Below are 16910 nucleotides of genomic sequence, written 5' to 3'. Positions count from 1 at the left end.
CCCGCGTCTAGCCAAGCCACCAAAACCCCTTCAAAACGACCCTCTCAACCAACTCTTGGTTCTCCTCAGAGAGCCAAGAAGTCCAAAAAGAGGACAGCCACGTCTCTAGCTGGAGCCTCTCAACAGGTTTCAGTTATTGAAACTAGCCTTATCCCCTAGGCGTCTTCAGCTTACCCTCCCAACTCTTCAGTGATCTCTCCCCTCACTGTCGTATCAGTGGTACTTTCACCAACCACTTCAGTGACCCAAATCACTGAAAGTGTGAATATCAACGCCACCAGTGCTGAACACCCACGTCTCTTCTTGACTATTTTCTCTTTTCCTCCTTCCTTGGTCTTTACACAAGTGGATGATGTATCAGCGACTGTCCTTCCTGATACTGAGACGCGCACCACTGGACCTGAGGTTGCTCCTCTCGATGCTCCTCTGCATACAGATGTCCATCCTCTCGAGGATATCTTTGCTCACGCCAGTGACAATCCTTTAGAAGTCACTGATGGCCACTCAGGTATTCCATCTTCGTAGCCTTTCTTTTCTACTAACCTTGAGCCTTCAGCTCACACTTCTTCTTTTGCAGGTCCTTCTTCGATGCATCAGTCTGATGCTCAGGAAGTGGTAGAGGAAGAAAGAGAGAAAGATGATGGAGGAGATGAAGAGATCAATGATGACTATGATATGGAATTCGACATCAAACTTCTCCTTCCAGCCGTTGATACCGTCCTCTGCAAGATCAACGAAGTCCACCAAGAAATGCCTCGTCAAGGCGATCTTTTATGCAAACTTCCTTGCCCTCCAGAAGGATGTTGAAGAAGTTTAGAGTCATCTCCAGACTCTCCAAGAAGCTATTCAAGCCAAAAATGACGCCATTGCTGCTCTTCACAGCAGGGCTGACGATGCTCAGGCTATCGCTGATCAGCAGACTACTGTTCTTCAACAGATCCTGGATGATGTCCGTCAACCAAATCTAGTGATCGCACCTTCTTTCTCTGCCAATGATTGAACCCAGCTCCATGAGACCCGTGAGACGACGACAACTCTAGCCAGTGCTTTGCAAAGGCTAGAGGAGACAATGGTTCTCCAGCGTCAGCGCTTGGACGAACTTTCTGGCCAATTCTCTCAAGTCTTAGCCAGAGAGGGGGAGATGAGGTCCAATACTGGTGAATCATCCGATGTTGTGCCTACCCCTTCTCAGGACGTTGGTCCAGTATCAACTTCAGTTGCAGTTGAAGCTGAGGCTCCTAGAGCTGAAGCAATTGCTACTCCTGTAATCCCGACCACCAAAGCTGCTGCTCCAGCTGAGGATGTCGATGCCATCCCTAGGGATGATGCCCATACCATCACTGCTGCTGGTGATGATGATGATGATGATGATGAAAATAAAGATGATGATGATGATGATGAAGATGATGAACCTACCATTCTAGACTCCGGAAGTGATCTTGATGGCGACGACGACGATGATGATAAGGATGACTTCACCATCAAGTTCTAGAAGCCATCAACCGTCACCAAAGAAGTTGCTCTCAGGGATTCTGCATCCCAGGGGGAGCAAAGGCAAGGTGAATCTACTCCATCAGGGAACCAGGACCCCAAGTCGAAAGGCAAGGCGGTTGCTGAAGAAGGAAATTTGAAGGTATTGTTCAAAATCCCTCAACAACCTTTATTTGAAGACTCTACCTCTCAGGTAGTGTTTACTTCAGAATATCAACTTCATATTCCATCAACAAGCTGCGGTCGACTAGAGCAGGTACCTGATCAACCCGTCTCTTGTGCTCCAACTGACCAGCAGATGTCTCAGCTGAAGGAGTCACTTGACCAGACTAGAGTAAAAATCCCTCTTCGTACCTCTAGTGGTGGTGAGATTGACTTCCTATCTGAAGCTGAAAGACTCGAGGCATTAAGGGCTGAAGAAGAGCTAGAGCTTCAAAAGAAGCAGACTGAAGACAGCTTGAAGCTGGCCGAGTCACTAGCTGCTAAAGTCCTTCCCAAGAGAAAGTCCAAGAAAACGGTGAACGCTATCCAAGCCCAGGCTAAACTTCTCTCTATTACAGAAGCTGAGCATGAGAAGAACCTGAAGCTAATGGAAAAAAACAAGCGATGGAGCGAAGTAAAGCTGAAAAAGAGAATCAGTCCCCGCCCGATTATCAACGTCAGCATCAGCATCAGCGGACGTTCTAAAGACAGTGGAACGCTGGTCTCAATGCTTATCACCAGGGAAAATCTAGATGCTGTTACTGAGTACCCTTCCTACCTTGGCCGTTATGGATACAACGAATGGATGGAGATAATACAAGCCATTCAGTAATCCATGTCGAGACACAAGACACTTATCGAGGACACCATCAGCAAGCTCATCAAAAGGATGTCCAAGTATGTCAAGGTCCCTGACAGGCTACCTCTGAAGAAAGGTGGGAAGAAGAAACTAAAGCTCTCTGATCCTAATGATGGACCATTCCTAAGGAACGAGCATGAAACAAGGTTCTCCTTAGATGAAGTCCTGAAGGGTCATAAGAGTACAGTCCTTTCTACGCTGAATCTTGACTTGCCAGATAAGGGTCCCTATACACACAATTAATATGAAGGTAAAGTCAGATTTTAGAGAATGTCAGAGCTACATCTATGTCCAATGGATCATCTGGTTCATCTCTTGCTTTGGATAGATGATAGCATGCCTGGAAAAGTCGTAGATCTGAAACTTCCTACGTCGAAGAAAACTTGGTGAAAATGTACCTAGTTACATAGATCTAAGAGTTCTAGAATAAGTTTCTCTTTGTAACAACAATCCACTTTTCCTTGTAACTTCCTGTACTATGTCTACTTTCAGTGATTGTACTTATAATATGTAAGCACTAGACATGTACTGTAATACTTGTAATATTTCCTATGACTAATAAAATGAGTATTCCATGTACTTCACTGAAAAAGATCCCTGAAAAAAGTAATAGGGACACAAGTCTATGAGTTCTAGTGTTGCTTTTCGCGTTCACTGACAATCTATAAGTCAGTAAATAAGCTTTCGGTTTCAGTTTCCGTACTTGTAATTTTCTTAGATATAACTTAAAAAAAATTCTCAAGTTGAGACTGGCTAACTGAAAAAGATCCCAAAATAGTAAAAAGAGACATTTACTTTATATGTAACTTTTCCTACTATTATTTGAAAAGATAACCTTTTTTATGTTATCTTGTTATCATAAATAGGGGGAGATTGTTCATCCTCTCTCTCAGTGATTTGATGATAATCCCTTTTCACTTATGCGTTGTATTTATGTTTCTGTCTTTTCAGTTCCAAGGATCTTCACTGAGTATGTTCAGTGATCGATGAAGAACTTGCATTGTAAATCTATCAGAGACAGCAATACTTCAAGAAGACAACACTCACACCAAAGAACCTTCAGCAAACGTTGAAGACTGAAACTGAAGATTAGAGACTGGCGAGTACGTGATCTGAAGCGGTATTCAGTGATTACGAGCCTGTCTACATATGTGTGAAGACTGCTCAAGCTTCAGCGAATGATGAAGAGACCTTCAGGTCATTCCAGCATTCAGCGATCAAAGGAAGCTTGCTAAGCACGATTGTTGTTGTCTTGTCCTTATGCACACAAAGGACAAAACTCATACCCTTATGAAAGTTGGTACGGTACGGAGCCGACTAGTTGTCTCTTTGTCCACCAACTTTAGGTAAGGATGTCTGCTCATGAATAGTACTTTTTGTACTATTCACTGTAGCAAAGGACAAGCCTTCCTCTTAACGCTTGACACGCACTCTAACCCTACCATATTGCATTAAATGTTCATTTAATGCACTGGGTATAAATAGAAGTGTTTCTTCTTCATGCAGAGTGAGCGCAACTCACTTTCTAACTCTAATTGTTACTTCAAGCATTTTCTAGCTTAAGTAAAGGATCTTCTCTACAACATTTATTTTCTTGTATTTGCTAAGACTTTGTGTGTACCCAAAGATTGTTTAGATAGGCTTTTATCACCTTATCTTTCCGTAAACAATCTTGTAAAATCTGTATTGATCTTCTTTATGAATATATATTTTAAATTTGAAAATATTGTGTTTGTATTCATCCCTCCCCCTTCTACAAACTGTTTTACTAATCTTGTAGACCCTCAAAGGACCAACAAGGCTTTGTGGAAGAAGATGATGTAGAGGATGCTTCATTGACGATCATCTTTGGAGGGGAGGTATATGCACCCATATCTTCACCAAACACAGATGCAGAGGTAGATTTTCCTTTCGGTTGATCTTGATCTTGGGGTCTTTGTGAAGTGGCAGGATCTGGATTTAAGTGTTGAGCAGGTGGAGAGGAGATGAGGGAAGCTTGAGTAGCATGTTGTTGAGAGATCTCCCTTTTTTGATGATCTTGAGGACCAGAGTCATCTGGTTCTCTTGGTCATCAACCCTCCTCCGCTTGGAGCTTTCTGCACATGGTGATCTGACTTTCCTCAGCTTCATCTTTCTTTTCTGCTTTTGTAGCTCTGTAGGTGGCATCTGCTTCACCTTTTAATGGATGATTTTTGAAAACTTCAACCACAATCTGGTGTTCATCCTTAAACTTCTTAGAATTTTTTAGAGCACAATTATTAATAACATCCTTGGTGAAATAAGATTACGAGATATGTAGAACTCTTGACCTAGATTTGATTTTGAAACCAACTTCACTCATAGTTGTAGGATACAAACTCTCATAAACATCAGGATCAGATCTGGAAGGTACATAATCAACATCTGAGGTAGAATCGTGTTTCTTTTGAAGTTCAATATTTTCATTCGTTCCAACAGATTTGGTTGATTCAAACATTGGTTGATCCATTTTGGATGTCGACATTATGAATAACACACATAAACTTGATGATTATCAAACACAGACTTGCAATCGTACAACACAATAAGCTCGAAGAAATTTCGCACAAGGTTCAAAACAATTTGACTAAAAGGATTACGATCAATTTAATGATGAAATTTGAATTAGAGAAATTTGAAAGGTTTATTGACACGTGGCAGAAATTGTGGAAGATTATATGATAAACACAAACGTACAAATTACCACCAAATGATTTTGTCGTAATTTTTGGTCAAATAAGCTCACAAGTCATGACACATGACACAGAATGATTAAAAAATCAGGAGAACAATTAAGTATTTGTGAACTCTACTTCTAACCTTGTCTACTTGTTGAGATAGTGAAGGAAATCAAAGATGTTGATCCCAGATCTCTCAATATAACATGAAGATTTATGTTATGAAACCTAAATCTATCGTATGAATGAAGAATAATGAAGAACATCTATAAAATATTCAGGAGAATATGAAGCTTCAAAGGATTTCACTATAATAACTTTAACAAGAAGGAATTGATAAATTACAAGACATATGATAGCTATTTATACTAGCAATCTAGTCTAAGAGATAACAATCTAGTGAAAATATATCTATGAGATATTTTAGGGAAAAGATATCTATCTAGAATTTAGGAGTTATCTCTAACTATCTTGTGTAACCGAATTCCAGCTGTCGATGAGTCATCTCAAGTTGTCTTCTACGTAGTATGTTCAACCAGGAGTCTTTACGTTTCTTCTTTGCTTGGATATCTCTGATTGAACTCATGTATAATCTGCTAAGTGCTAATAACTAGAGGGGTGATGGAGATGCATTGTTCATCGCACCTATGAACCATTCATTGCATCTCTGGTTCGCCTTGAGCACTTAGGTCTTTTCCAGCTCTTCTCCAGCTCTTCTTCCATCAGTCCTCTGGACTTCCATACTTGTACATTTTTCATTACTTTTAATCTTATTATGGGGTCTAACAATCCCCCCCTAAGTAATGAAAAATAAACAATAACTAGTCTATGAAACATAAATGAATGTAATGAACAAAGACTAATTTAGTAGAAACATCCTATTACCAAAAGTTTTCGTTTTCTGAAAATTAGATTATTTCCTACAATACAGATACTGTTCCTCTCTCTCATTTGATTTGATGATAATCCCTTTATCCTATGCGAAGTATTTATGTTTATGTTTTTCAGTTCCAGCGATCATCACTGAATATGTTCAGTGATCGTTGAAGAACTTGTATTGTAAAATCTAATCAGCGACAACGATACTTCAAGAAGACAACACTCACATCAAAGAACCTTCAGAAAAAGTCAAAGATTGAAACTGAAGATTAGAGACTAGCAAGTACGTGATCTGAAGCGATATTCAGTGATTACAAGCTTGTCTACATATGTATGAAGACTGCCCAAGCCTCAGCGAATGCTGAAGAGACCTTTAGGTTATTCCAGCATTCAGCAATCAAAAGAAGCTTGTCGAGCATGATTTTTGTTGTCTTGTCCTTATACATACAAAGAAAAAACTCATACCCTTTCTAAACGTTAGTACAGTATGGAGCCGATTAGTTGACTTTATTATCCACCAACATTATGAAATGATGTATGCTCATGAATAGGATTTTGTACTATTCACTGTAGCAAAGGACAAGCCTTCATTTGCTATTTTTTTGGGGTGATAGTGGAAAAGTTGAAAGATAAGTCACCCTTACTGCCACACGAAATCCTTAAGGCTTGATACGCATTCTAACCCTACCATGTCGCATTAAATGTGCATTTAATGCAACAGTTATAAATAGATGTGTTCTATCTCCATGCAGAGATACTCTTAACCTTACTGTGAGCTTTCTTATGCTTACGCAAAAGAACACACACATCTAAGAACAAATACGCTCATCTTCAAGAGCAAGTTAGAATCTATTTTATTGTATTCTAAACAAGTTCTCTCTCAGATAGAACTTACTTTCTTCAATTTCTTTAACAACAAATCTTTTCTTTATTTGCTAAGATTTAGTGTGTAAACTGTAGATTGTTTAGATTGGTTTTTCTTACCTTATCTTTCCGCAAACAATCTTGTAAAATCTGTATTGATCTTCTCTTATCAATATATATTTTAAATTTGAAAATTCTGTGTTTGTATTCACCCCCCTTCTACAAATTGTTATACACATCTTGTAGACCCTAACGGGACCAACAAGAGGTATCAGAGTAGTGTTCTATCTTCTCTAGTTCTTTGGTTGTTTTTCTGCATTATATTATCTCCTTTAGATAATTTTATTGCTTTTAAAATGGCTTTACAAACACAAACACTCACTTTCAAGAAAATGGCTCTCTTGCCAAACATCCCCGATTCATCCGAGACAACTTTAGTCTCTAGAAGAATCGGATGTCCCTCTTTCTGGAAGGTGTGGATCCTGAAATTCCACACTACATAGAAAATGGATCATATGTACCATTTGCTATTTCTCCGGCTGTTCCTGAAACAGCTACGACTGTCGCGATTCCTGAATGGCAGATTCCAAAACTCCCTCACCAGTGGAGCGATGAAGACAAGAACAAAATAGCTATAGACACCCGTGCTAGGTCTATAATAGCTATGTCTCTTCCTGATGAGGTTTATCACTCTGTGATGAAACTCATAACCTCTAAATCCATGTTGGATACTTTATGTGTTCAATATGAAAGAACCTCTCAGGTTCAAGAATCAAGGAAGATTAACTTAGTAAGGCAGTATGAAAGTTTTCTCTGTGGAAAGACTGAGACGCTGTCTAAAGTACATCAACGCTTTAATTGTCTTCTTATTGATCTTAGGACTGTAGGCAGGAATATTCTAATTGTGAAACTTTAACTACCTTTCTAGAATGTCTTCCTGAATCTTGGGACACTCTTACCATATCTCTTAAGATGTCCTCTCTTTCTCTTTCTACTCTCTACGAGATCCTACTTAATCATGAGCAATCTCATCAGCTGAAAAGGAATCTAATAAAAGATTCCAGAGAAATGAAAAGCTCTCCGTTAGCTTTGATCTCTAAAGATGCTTCAACTGAAACACCTTCTTCTTCTTCTTCTTCTTCTTCTTCTTTTTCTTCGTCTCTTCCTCCTGTTGTAATTACAAAGTTAGACTCTACTAACTCTAAGGATATACCAGAATCTGATCTTCTAGATTTTGATGAATCCCTGGCGCTTTTGACTAAATCTTTTAGAAGATTCGCCACCAAAAGTAACTTCCACAGATCTCCCTCACTGACCATTAAAGAAAAGCCAAAGTCTGGTAAATTAGACAAGGCTTTAGCAATCTGCTACAATTGTCACTGCACTGGACACTTTGCAGGTGAATGCAGATCAAAGAAGACTGCAACACCATCTTCCAAAACCCTATCGTCTTCTAGGTCCGGGGATGACAAATACCCGAAGCTGAAGGAGAAGTACAAGAAGATGAAAAATCACCAGTGAAAGGCCAAGGGTCTTATTGTTGAAGAGCATGATTGGGCTGATTCACTGATGAATCATCATTTGATGAGGAAGATACGGCCTATCTTTGCTTAATGGCCAAGGATGTCAAAGAAGAAGCTTCAGAGACATATACTTCAAATGATCCCTTATCCTCTTCTCCTACTCAGGTATGTATCCTGAATGAATCTTCTTCTTCTTTTTCTTCTAGCCTTTCTACAGTAGACACGTTGAGAGTAGATCTTTACAATGCCCTCAATGGCAAATCAAAAGCAGAAATTCTTAATCTTGATCTTCAAGAACAGTTGAAGATTTGCCATTCTAAGATCAAGGAGCTGACCAAGGTTGAAGAAAACGTAAAGGATCAGGTCATTGTAAATGAAGTCATCACTGTTGAACACGAACAGGCTATCACTAAGCATGAGGGAGCAATCGCTAAACTCAAGGCTGAGAAGGCTACCATTGAAGGGTGGTGCAAAGCCTCTGTCAAAGCCTCTGAGATCATCAACGCTCAAATCTCGATCAAGATAAAGACTGGTCTAGGATTTTCCTATGATTAGGAAGAATGTGTCACTGACAGGTCCATGCTTAAGTTTGGTACCTTTGTCTCTTCCATTCCTGACACTTCTTCCTCTCAGTCTTCTTTAACTGAGAGTCATCTTGATGGAACTCTTTTGAGTTCAGGTTGCAAAGACAAGGGTAAATCCATTGTCATAGCACCTCATCCTAAGAAGTCTAACAAGTCTAATAGATCTAGGTCTATTCTTTTAGTATGTAAACCTTCTTCTTCAGGGACTAAGAAATCTTATCCTCTCGGAAGTCTAAGTCTCAGCTCAAGGTGAATGCTTCACCAAACGATTCCAAAGCCTCAAAGGTTCCTCCAAGAACTAATGAGAAGGGAATCTTTGGACCTGGTCCCTCTTCTAATCTGATACTTCCAGGCCCTAAAGTTACCTTCAGCTATAGGAAGTGTAAACATTGTGTTGAAAATACACATATTGCCAGTAAGTGTCCTTCCGCTGCCAAGGCTGGTCCACCAGCTAAGGGTAAGAAAATAGCTAAGGATGAGAAATCAACCAAGGAAAAATCCTCCACTAAGGCTGCAAAAGCAACCAAAGTGAAGCAATCCACTGGAGTCTCTTCCTCAGGCTCAGTGAAGACAACAATTGTTGTTGAGCCTTCAGCATCAAATGTTGTAATTCCATTCACTGTAGCCTCTTCATCGGGCTCAGTGAAGACTTCCAGTGAATCTATTTCTCTAGTGTCAGAGGTTGTTCCTTTTTTCACTAAAACATCTTCAGGTTTAATGATGCCATCTACTGATGCTGGTTCTTCAACATCAGTAGATGATGCCTCTAACAGTGCTGGACCCCAATAGCTGGGTACCAAAAGCATTTTTAAACTGTTCCCTTGTGCAGGATGTCAAAGGCATATGATATCTAGATAGTGGATGCTCAAGACATATGACTGGAGACAAATCCCTACTAATTAACTACAAGGAAGAAAGAGGACTTTTCGTGACCTTTGGAGGTAATGGAAAAGGATATATACCAGAGTTTTTGGTATATTAACCAATGGTGCAACCACGTTCAAACGAGTTGCATATGTTGAAAGACTGAAGCACAACCTCTTGAGCATCAATCAACTGTGTGACAAAGACTACACAATAAAATTCTCTAAGAATTCATGTTGCGTCTACGACAAATATGATAAGGTTGCCTTGACCGGTTCTCGCCTAGAGAATGTCTATATCATCAATATAAATTCTTCTATCACTGAGAACAGTTGTTTCTTCTCTAAAGCCTCGTCAGATATCAACTGGCTATGGCACAAATGACTTTCTCATCTTAACTTCAAGACACTCAGTGAGTTGTCTAAAAATGATCTGGTCACTGGTCTTCCTCAACACTCCTTTGCAAAGGAATCTCTTTGCTCAGTGTGTGAAAAAGGAAAACAAACAAGATATAGCTTTAAGTCAAAGCAAATCTCTTTAGTGATTGCACCTCTTCAGCTACTGCACATGGATCTCTTTGGTCCAGTCAACTTGTAATCTATAGCTAGAAAGAAGTATACACTCGTCATTGTTGATGACTATTCTAGATACACATGGGTCTTCTTCCTGAGATCCAAAGATGAAGCACCTAAAGATATCATTTCGTTTATCAAGAAAATAGAAGTACTTAATAACATTAAAGTACGATCTATTAGAAGTGACCATGGTACTGAATTCAAAAACAGTACCATGGATAACTTCTTTGAGGACAAGGGAATTTCTCATAACTTTTCTTCAGTGAGAACTCCTCAGCAAAATGGGGTCGCTGAAAGGAGAAATCGAACAATCATAGAGGCTTATCGATCAATGCTCAACATATCCCATCTTCCTACTTAATTATGGGCTGAAACTGTCAACATCGCTTGTTTCACTCAAAATTGGTTGCTGATCGTAAAGAGGTTCAAGAAGACATCTTATGAACTTTTTCATGGAAGAAAGCCTTCTATTAGCTTTCTGCACATCTTTAGTTGCACTTGTTATATTCTTAACAACCGTGACCAACTCGGAAATTTCAACCCCAGAGCTGATGAAAGAATCTTTCTTGGATATTCTTCAGTATCGAAAGCCTTCAAAGTATTCAACAAACGATGACAGACGATAGAAGAAACTATCCATGTCACCTTTGATGAATATCAGTCAGCTAATTCAAAACCCATCTTAAATGATGATGATGAATTAGAAAACTAGATGTCCTCTCACTTTGGACAACCCGAAGCTTCCTTCAGCGTTCCTCTCAACACTGAAGCCCCTGAAGCTGAAGACGATCCACTTATCATTCTAGTTGAAGCTAGTCACTCCAACGTATCTTCTTTAAAGATCTCTGTTGTGCCCATTAGCTGTTTTCCTTCTTTTACTTCAAACACTGATCAATCAGTGAATGAAATGCCTTCAACATCTGAACTTGTTTCAGTCGCTGAATTTGAGGCTACTTTAGCAATCGTTCCTATTGCTGAAGACACTACAGCTGAAGCCTCATCTTCTATTCGTGAACTTCCTTACTCATATGATAATCCTCTACCAGCTCAGCGACAAACTAAAGACCATCCAATTCATCAAATTCTTTGTGATCCAGATGTAGGTATCAAGACTCGTCGTTGGTTTAGGTAATATCTGTCTCTTTGTCAACTTTCTTTCTTTAGTTGAACCCAAGAAAATCAATGATACTATCTCAGAAACTAGTTGGGTCCTTGCCATGCAAGAGGAGCTCATTGAGTTTGATAGGAACAAAGTCTAGTACCTTTGTCTCACGTCCTTCTGACAAAATAATGATAGGCACCAAGTGGGTCTATCGCAACAAGTTGGATGAAGAAGGTGTGGTAACCCGTAACAAGGCTCGACTTGTTCTTCAGGGTTATAGACAAGAAGAACGGATCGACTATGATGAAACCTTCGCACCAGTGGCTAGACTCGAAGTAATTCGACTCTTCCTAGCCTTTGCTGCCCATAAAGACTTTAAAGTCTGCCAAATGGATGTAAAGAGAGTTTTCCTTAATGGAAAACTTCAAGAGGAAGTTTATGTTGAATAACCTCCAGGGTTCTTGACCCTAAGTATCTAAACCATGTCTATCATTTGGATATGGCTCTTTATGGGTTAAAACAGGCTCCTCATGCCTGGTATGATACCCTTTCCTCGTTTCTCATCTCTAAGAAATTTGTATGTGGAAAGATTGAGCAGACTTCATTTCTTAGGAAAGTTAAAGGTCACATCATTCTAGTCCAAATTTATGTCGATGATATCATATTTGGTTCCACTAATCTTTCTTTGTGTTTTCGTTTTGCTGATCGCAGGAAGAAAAAATATCAGATGAGCATGATGGGAGAACTAACCTTCTTTTTAGGTCACCAGATCAAATAGTCTGATAAAGGTATCTTTATCAGTCAAAGTAAGTATGTTTGTGACATGCTGAAGACGTTTGATCTATCAAATAGTTCATCTATGAAGACTCCAATAGCTCCTCCACTTTCTCTCAACAAGGATCCAAATGGAAAGCCTGTAAACGTAACTATTTACACAAGAATGATCGGCTCCCCGTTGTATCTCACAGCCAGTCGACCAGATATCATGTATTCTACTTGCTTAGGTGCACGATATCAATCTGAACCTAAGGAATCCCATTTGATTGCTGTAAAACGCATCTTTAGATATCTTAAGGGAACTCCTAACATGGGTCTCTAGTACCCTAAAGGTTCAGGTTTGGACCTAATAGGTTATTCGGATAGTGATTTTGCAGGTTGCCAAATTGATAGGAAAAGCACCAATGGAGGCTGTAAGCTTTTAGGTGGAAAGTTGGTGAGCTGGACAAGTAAGAAACAAAACTCAGTGTCCACATCAATCGCTGAAGGTGAATATGTAGCCACTGGTAGCTGTTGTGCCCAAATTCTTTGGATGAAAAACCCGTTGATAGCCTACGATCTTCAGTTTTCAAAGGTTTCTATCTATTGTGATAGCACTAGTGCTATTGCTATCGCAAATAATCCTGTACTTCATTCCAAGACCAAACATATAGAGATCCAATATCATTTTATCAGAGATCATGTTATGAATGGTGACATTGAACTTCACTTCGTTCCAACTGATTATCAGCTCACTGACCTTTTCACCAAGCCTCTTGATGAGACAAGATTTAACATCTTGATTAGCGAACTGGGAATGCTAAACGTAGAAGAATAATTTTCTGCTATTAACATCGATCAGTAAGTGAAATGATTCAGTGCTCTATCTCTGTCACTGAATTCTTGAGTAAATGTATCTATTATCTCTAAGGTATGATTACTTATTTATTTTCTTAAAAACTTAAAACTATCACTGAAGCTTTCCTTCTTCAGTGATCAAATCGTTTTAAAAGTTTGTTTTAGTGATTCTTTGCTCACTGAACATTTTCGTAAGTATATCTCTCTTATACTTATCTTTTCTTAAAAATCAAAATGATCACTGAACCTTTCCTATTCAGTGACTCAAATGTTTTTATAAGTCAGTTCCAGTTTCTCTTATCACTGACAATGAAGTCTTAAAACTATCACTGAACTCTTTCCCTCTTCAATGATCAAAATGTTTTAAAAGGTCTTTTCAGTGTTTCTTTCAACACTAAATGACTCTTCAATTTTTTAAAAACCTTTTCACTTTTAAAAGAAATAGTTAATGAACCGTCTTTATGATGACATTCCCTATTTACAATGCGCAACGCTTTGAGACTAGCAAAAAAGACTGTCATACGCTACCTCATTAAATGTCATCCAATCATGAATGTGAACGTGCCATCTTTTTCATCATGGCTTTTTCCTCAAAGTTCTCAATAGATTTCCGCTATTGAAACTAGCCTTAACCCCGAGGAAAGTTCAGCTACCCTTCCTAGCTCTTCAGTGATCTCTCCAATCACTGTCGTATCAGTGACACCTACCCCAACCGCCTCAGTGACCCAAATCACTAAAGGTGTGAATATTAGTGCCGCCATCGCTGAACACCCACCTCTTTTTTAACCGTTTTCTCTTCTCCTCCTTCTTTGGTTGCTACACATGTTTATGACTCATCAGTGAATGTCCTCCCTAATGATGAAACACACCCCACTAGACCTGAGGTTGCTTCTTTTGAGGCTCCTCAGCATATAGATGCTCATCCTCTCAAGGGCATAATTGAGCAAGCCAGTGACAATCCTTTAAATGTCACCAATGGCCCCTCATGTATTCCATCTTCCTACCCCTTCAGTTCTTCTAACCCCGAGCTTTTATATGCTCACTCTCCATCTATTGCAGGTCCTTCTTCTGCGCCTCAACATATAGACAAAGAAGAAGAGAAGGAAGAAGACGGGGAAGAGAAGGAAGAATATGGGGAAGATGATGAAGATTATGACATGGCATCTGATGTCAAGCATCTCCTCCTAGCCATAGATACCATCTTCTGCAAGATGTCTGAAGTTCATTGAGAAATGCCTCACAAGGCAGATCTTGATGCAGACCTCTCAGCTGCCAAAGCTGATGTTCAAGAAGTAAGGAGTCAGCTCTCGATTTTACATGAGGTTGTTCGAGCCAACGCTGAAGCCATCATTGTTCTATCCAACAAGGCTGATGACGCTCAGGCTCAGTCTCTCCACGAGACAGAGCTTCTTTAGCAGATCCTGGATGATGTCCGTCAACCAGCACCAATAATCCCGCCTTCTTTTATTGTTGATGACCACAATCAGCTCTATGAGATGCGTGAAGCAATGACAACCCTAGCCAACGCTCTGTCATGACTAGAGGAAATGATGGTTCTATAGCATCAGCGCATGGACGAACTCTTTGGTCTATACTCTCAAGTCTTAGCCAGAGAGCGGGAGATGAGGTCCAACGCTGCTGGACCATCTGCTACTGCAACAATCCTTGAAGCTGAAGCTGAAGCTGAGATTGCCCAAGATATCCCAACCTTCGGTGAAGCTGTTATAGCTGAGGAAGTTGATGCCATCCCTAAGGATGATGATCTTACCATCACCTCTACACCTGTTGCTGGTGATAATGATGATGATGATGATGACGAACCTGACCTTCCAGACTCTGGTAGTAACCTTGATGGTGATGACGACGACGACGATGAAGATGACTTCACCATTCAGTATCAATGACTAACAACCACCACCAAAGGAGTCACTCTCAGAGATTCTGCATCCCAGGGGGAGCAAAGAGAAGAAGAGTCTGCCCCATCAAAGAACCAGGACCCTAAGTCGAAAGGCAAAGATATCATTGAAGAAGGGAACTTGAAGGTACTTTCCAAAAACCCTCAACCCTTATTTGAAGACTCTACCTCTCAGGTAGTGGTCACTTCACTATATCAACTTCATATTCCCTCAACTACCTATGGTCGACTGGAGTGGGTCCTTGAAAACCCTGTCTCCAGTACTCCTACCGACCAACAGATGGCTCAGCTTAAGGAGTCACTCGACCAAACTAGAGTAAAAATCTCTCTTCGTACTTCTAGTGGTGGTGAGTTTGACTTTCTTTCAGAAGCTGAAAGAATTTTGCAATCTTGTGGAGAACCTTGGTGGTGTCATCCATAGATGCTTCAATTTATGTGAGCCTCTGGGAGAAGGGATTTTCAACAATAGCCATTTGAATTGGTAAGTCTCAAGTTTATGGACCATGGATTCTTGGGTAGCTGTGATCTTACTTACAATATTATCTTAGACAAGATGGTGTTTAGCAAGGATCTTCTACACCTCAAAAAATTGGTTCTTTCGATTTTGGTAGGAACTTGACACTTATCTCTATGGATTTCTTGATAAGAGATGATTGGAAGAGATGCAAATCAACTTTGGGGACGATATTTGAGGAGGCTAGAGAGCTTGAAGTCTGTGTGTTGGAGACAGAGGTGTTGACAGAAGCAATCCGATCTCTGCTGTGAAGGAATTAAAGTCTTCCAACGATATTGAAGTCCCAAAAGTAGATGCAGAGATAGTTGCAACTTCTGGTACCCTGCTCTAGATAAGTTCAGAAAGAGTTTGTATAGATCCTTCTATGATTGATAGTTTGGAGGATAAGCTCTCGAATTGTTGTTGCATTAGAGAACGTTAAGCATTATCCTATTAAGTCATCATCTGCCTTAGTATCTCGAGCTTCTCTACATTATTTTGGGATTGAGCTTTCAAGGCTGAGACAGAGGCTCTGAGAAGATGGATATCAGAACTTAAGGCACAGGCTTCTGACTGCGAGAGCGTGAGTTTTAGATCGTCCAAGGATCTCTGAATCTTGTCCGCAAAAGCCAAGAACTCTGCTCTCATGACAAGATCAGAAGTTTTTGTAACTTCTAGTTCAACACATGAACCAGTTCTTTCCTTGAGTTCGAAGGGCCCTTCTTTCAATCCTGTTTGTATGTTAAGACTGGAAGGACTTTCATCTGATCCTTGTAATCCTTCATTAACAGAAGAAGATGCTATGGATGTTCTGATATTTATTTCAACATCCTCAGATTCAGAGTCCAAGGAAGAGAAATAACTATGTATTCCCTTTGATAAAGCAAGTATCCAGGGTTTTCTTTCTTCAAAATGTTGCTCTGAACAATTTGGGATTTCTAGACCAGTGTAAACAGAGAACACATATCTCTATGGGTGGTGGCGATTTCTGAAGATATGAAACTTTTATGTTAGCATCCAAGTCCTTTTGAGATGACAGAGATGGAATATGGGGATCCTCTGGTATGTGCACTCCAGAGCCAAAAAAGGGGGCTCTGGATGGCTACATTCGGGTTCTGGGATAATACTCAACCTAAGTCCTTCTTCAATATGACCAAGTGCTTGCTCACTTGTCATAGTTTGAGTAGTGTCTAGGGGTGGACTTGGTTATAGTCGCTCAAGTGTGCCAATATCTTCTTCATTTTTAGTGGCATCTTTTTCACTCTCTAAGCTCTCATTTTCATTTTTCCTCTCTCTTAAGAAGAAGTACTTAGTAGAGCACTCTTCATATTCCTTAATCCTCACTTAATCCCTCACCATCTACAGGCTCTATGCGCTCTGGAGTATCTTACCTTGAATCAGAGGCAAGAATAACGCTCCTATAATCGTCTATGAGAAGAGAAGTATAAGGAAAGGTTCTCAGCATGACC

The 16910-nt window shown here is 39.9% G+C and overlaps 1 protein-coding gene across 1 annotated transcript in view; it reads left to right on the top strand.

Annotated features, from left to right (window-relative positions):
- Positions 1-14937, top strand: part of LOC112524977 (histone H2A.Z-specific chaperone CHZ1-like) — a 30770-nt gene extending 15833 nt beyond the window's left edge. The window contains exon 2 of the mRNA XM_025134922.1: positions 14705-14937. Within this exon, the coding sequence (XP_024990690.1) occupies positions 14705-14937 (233 nt within the window). The remainder of the gene's footprint in view (positions 1-14704) is intronic.
- The last annotated feature ends 1973 nt before the right edge of the window (positions 14938-16910 follow it).

The sequence above is a fragment of the Cynara cardunculus genome (genome assembly GCF_001531365.2).
Source record: "Cynara cardunculus var. scolymus isolate 2C chromosome LG 13, CcrdV1, whole genome shotgun sequence".
Lineage (NCBI taxonomy): Eukaryota > Viridiplantae > Streptophyta > Magnoliopsida > Asterales > Asteraceae > Cynara > Cynara cardunculus.
The sequence above is the reverse complement of the archived record's forward strand: the minus strand, read 5'-3'. Positions and strand labels throughout refer to the sequence as shown.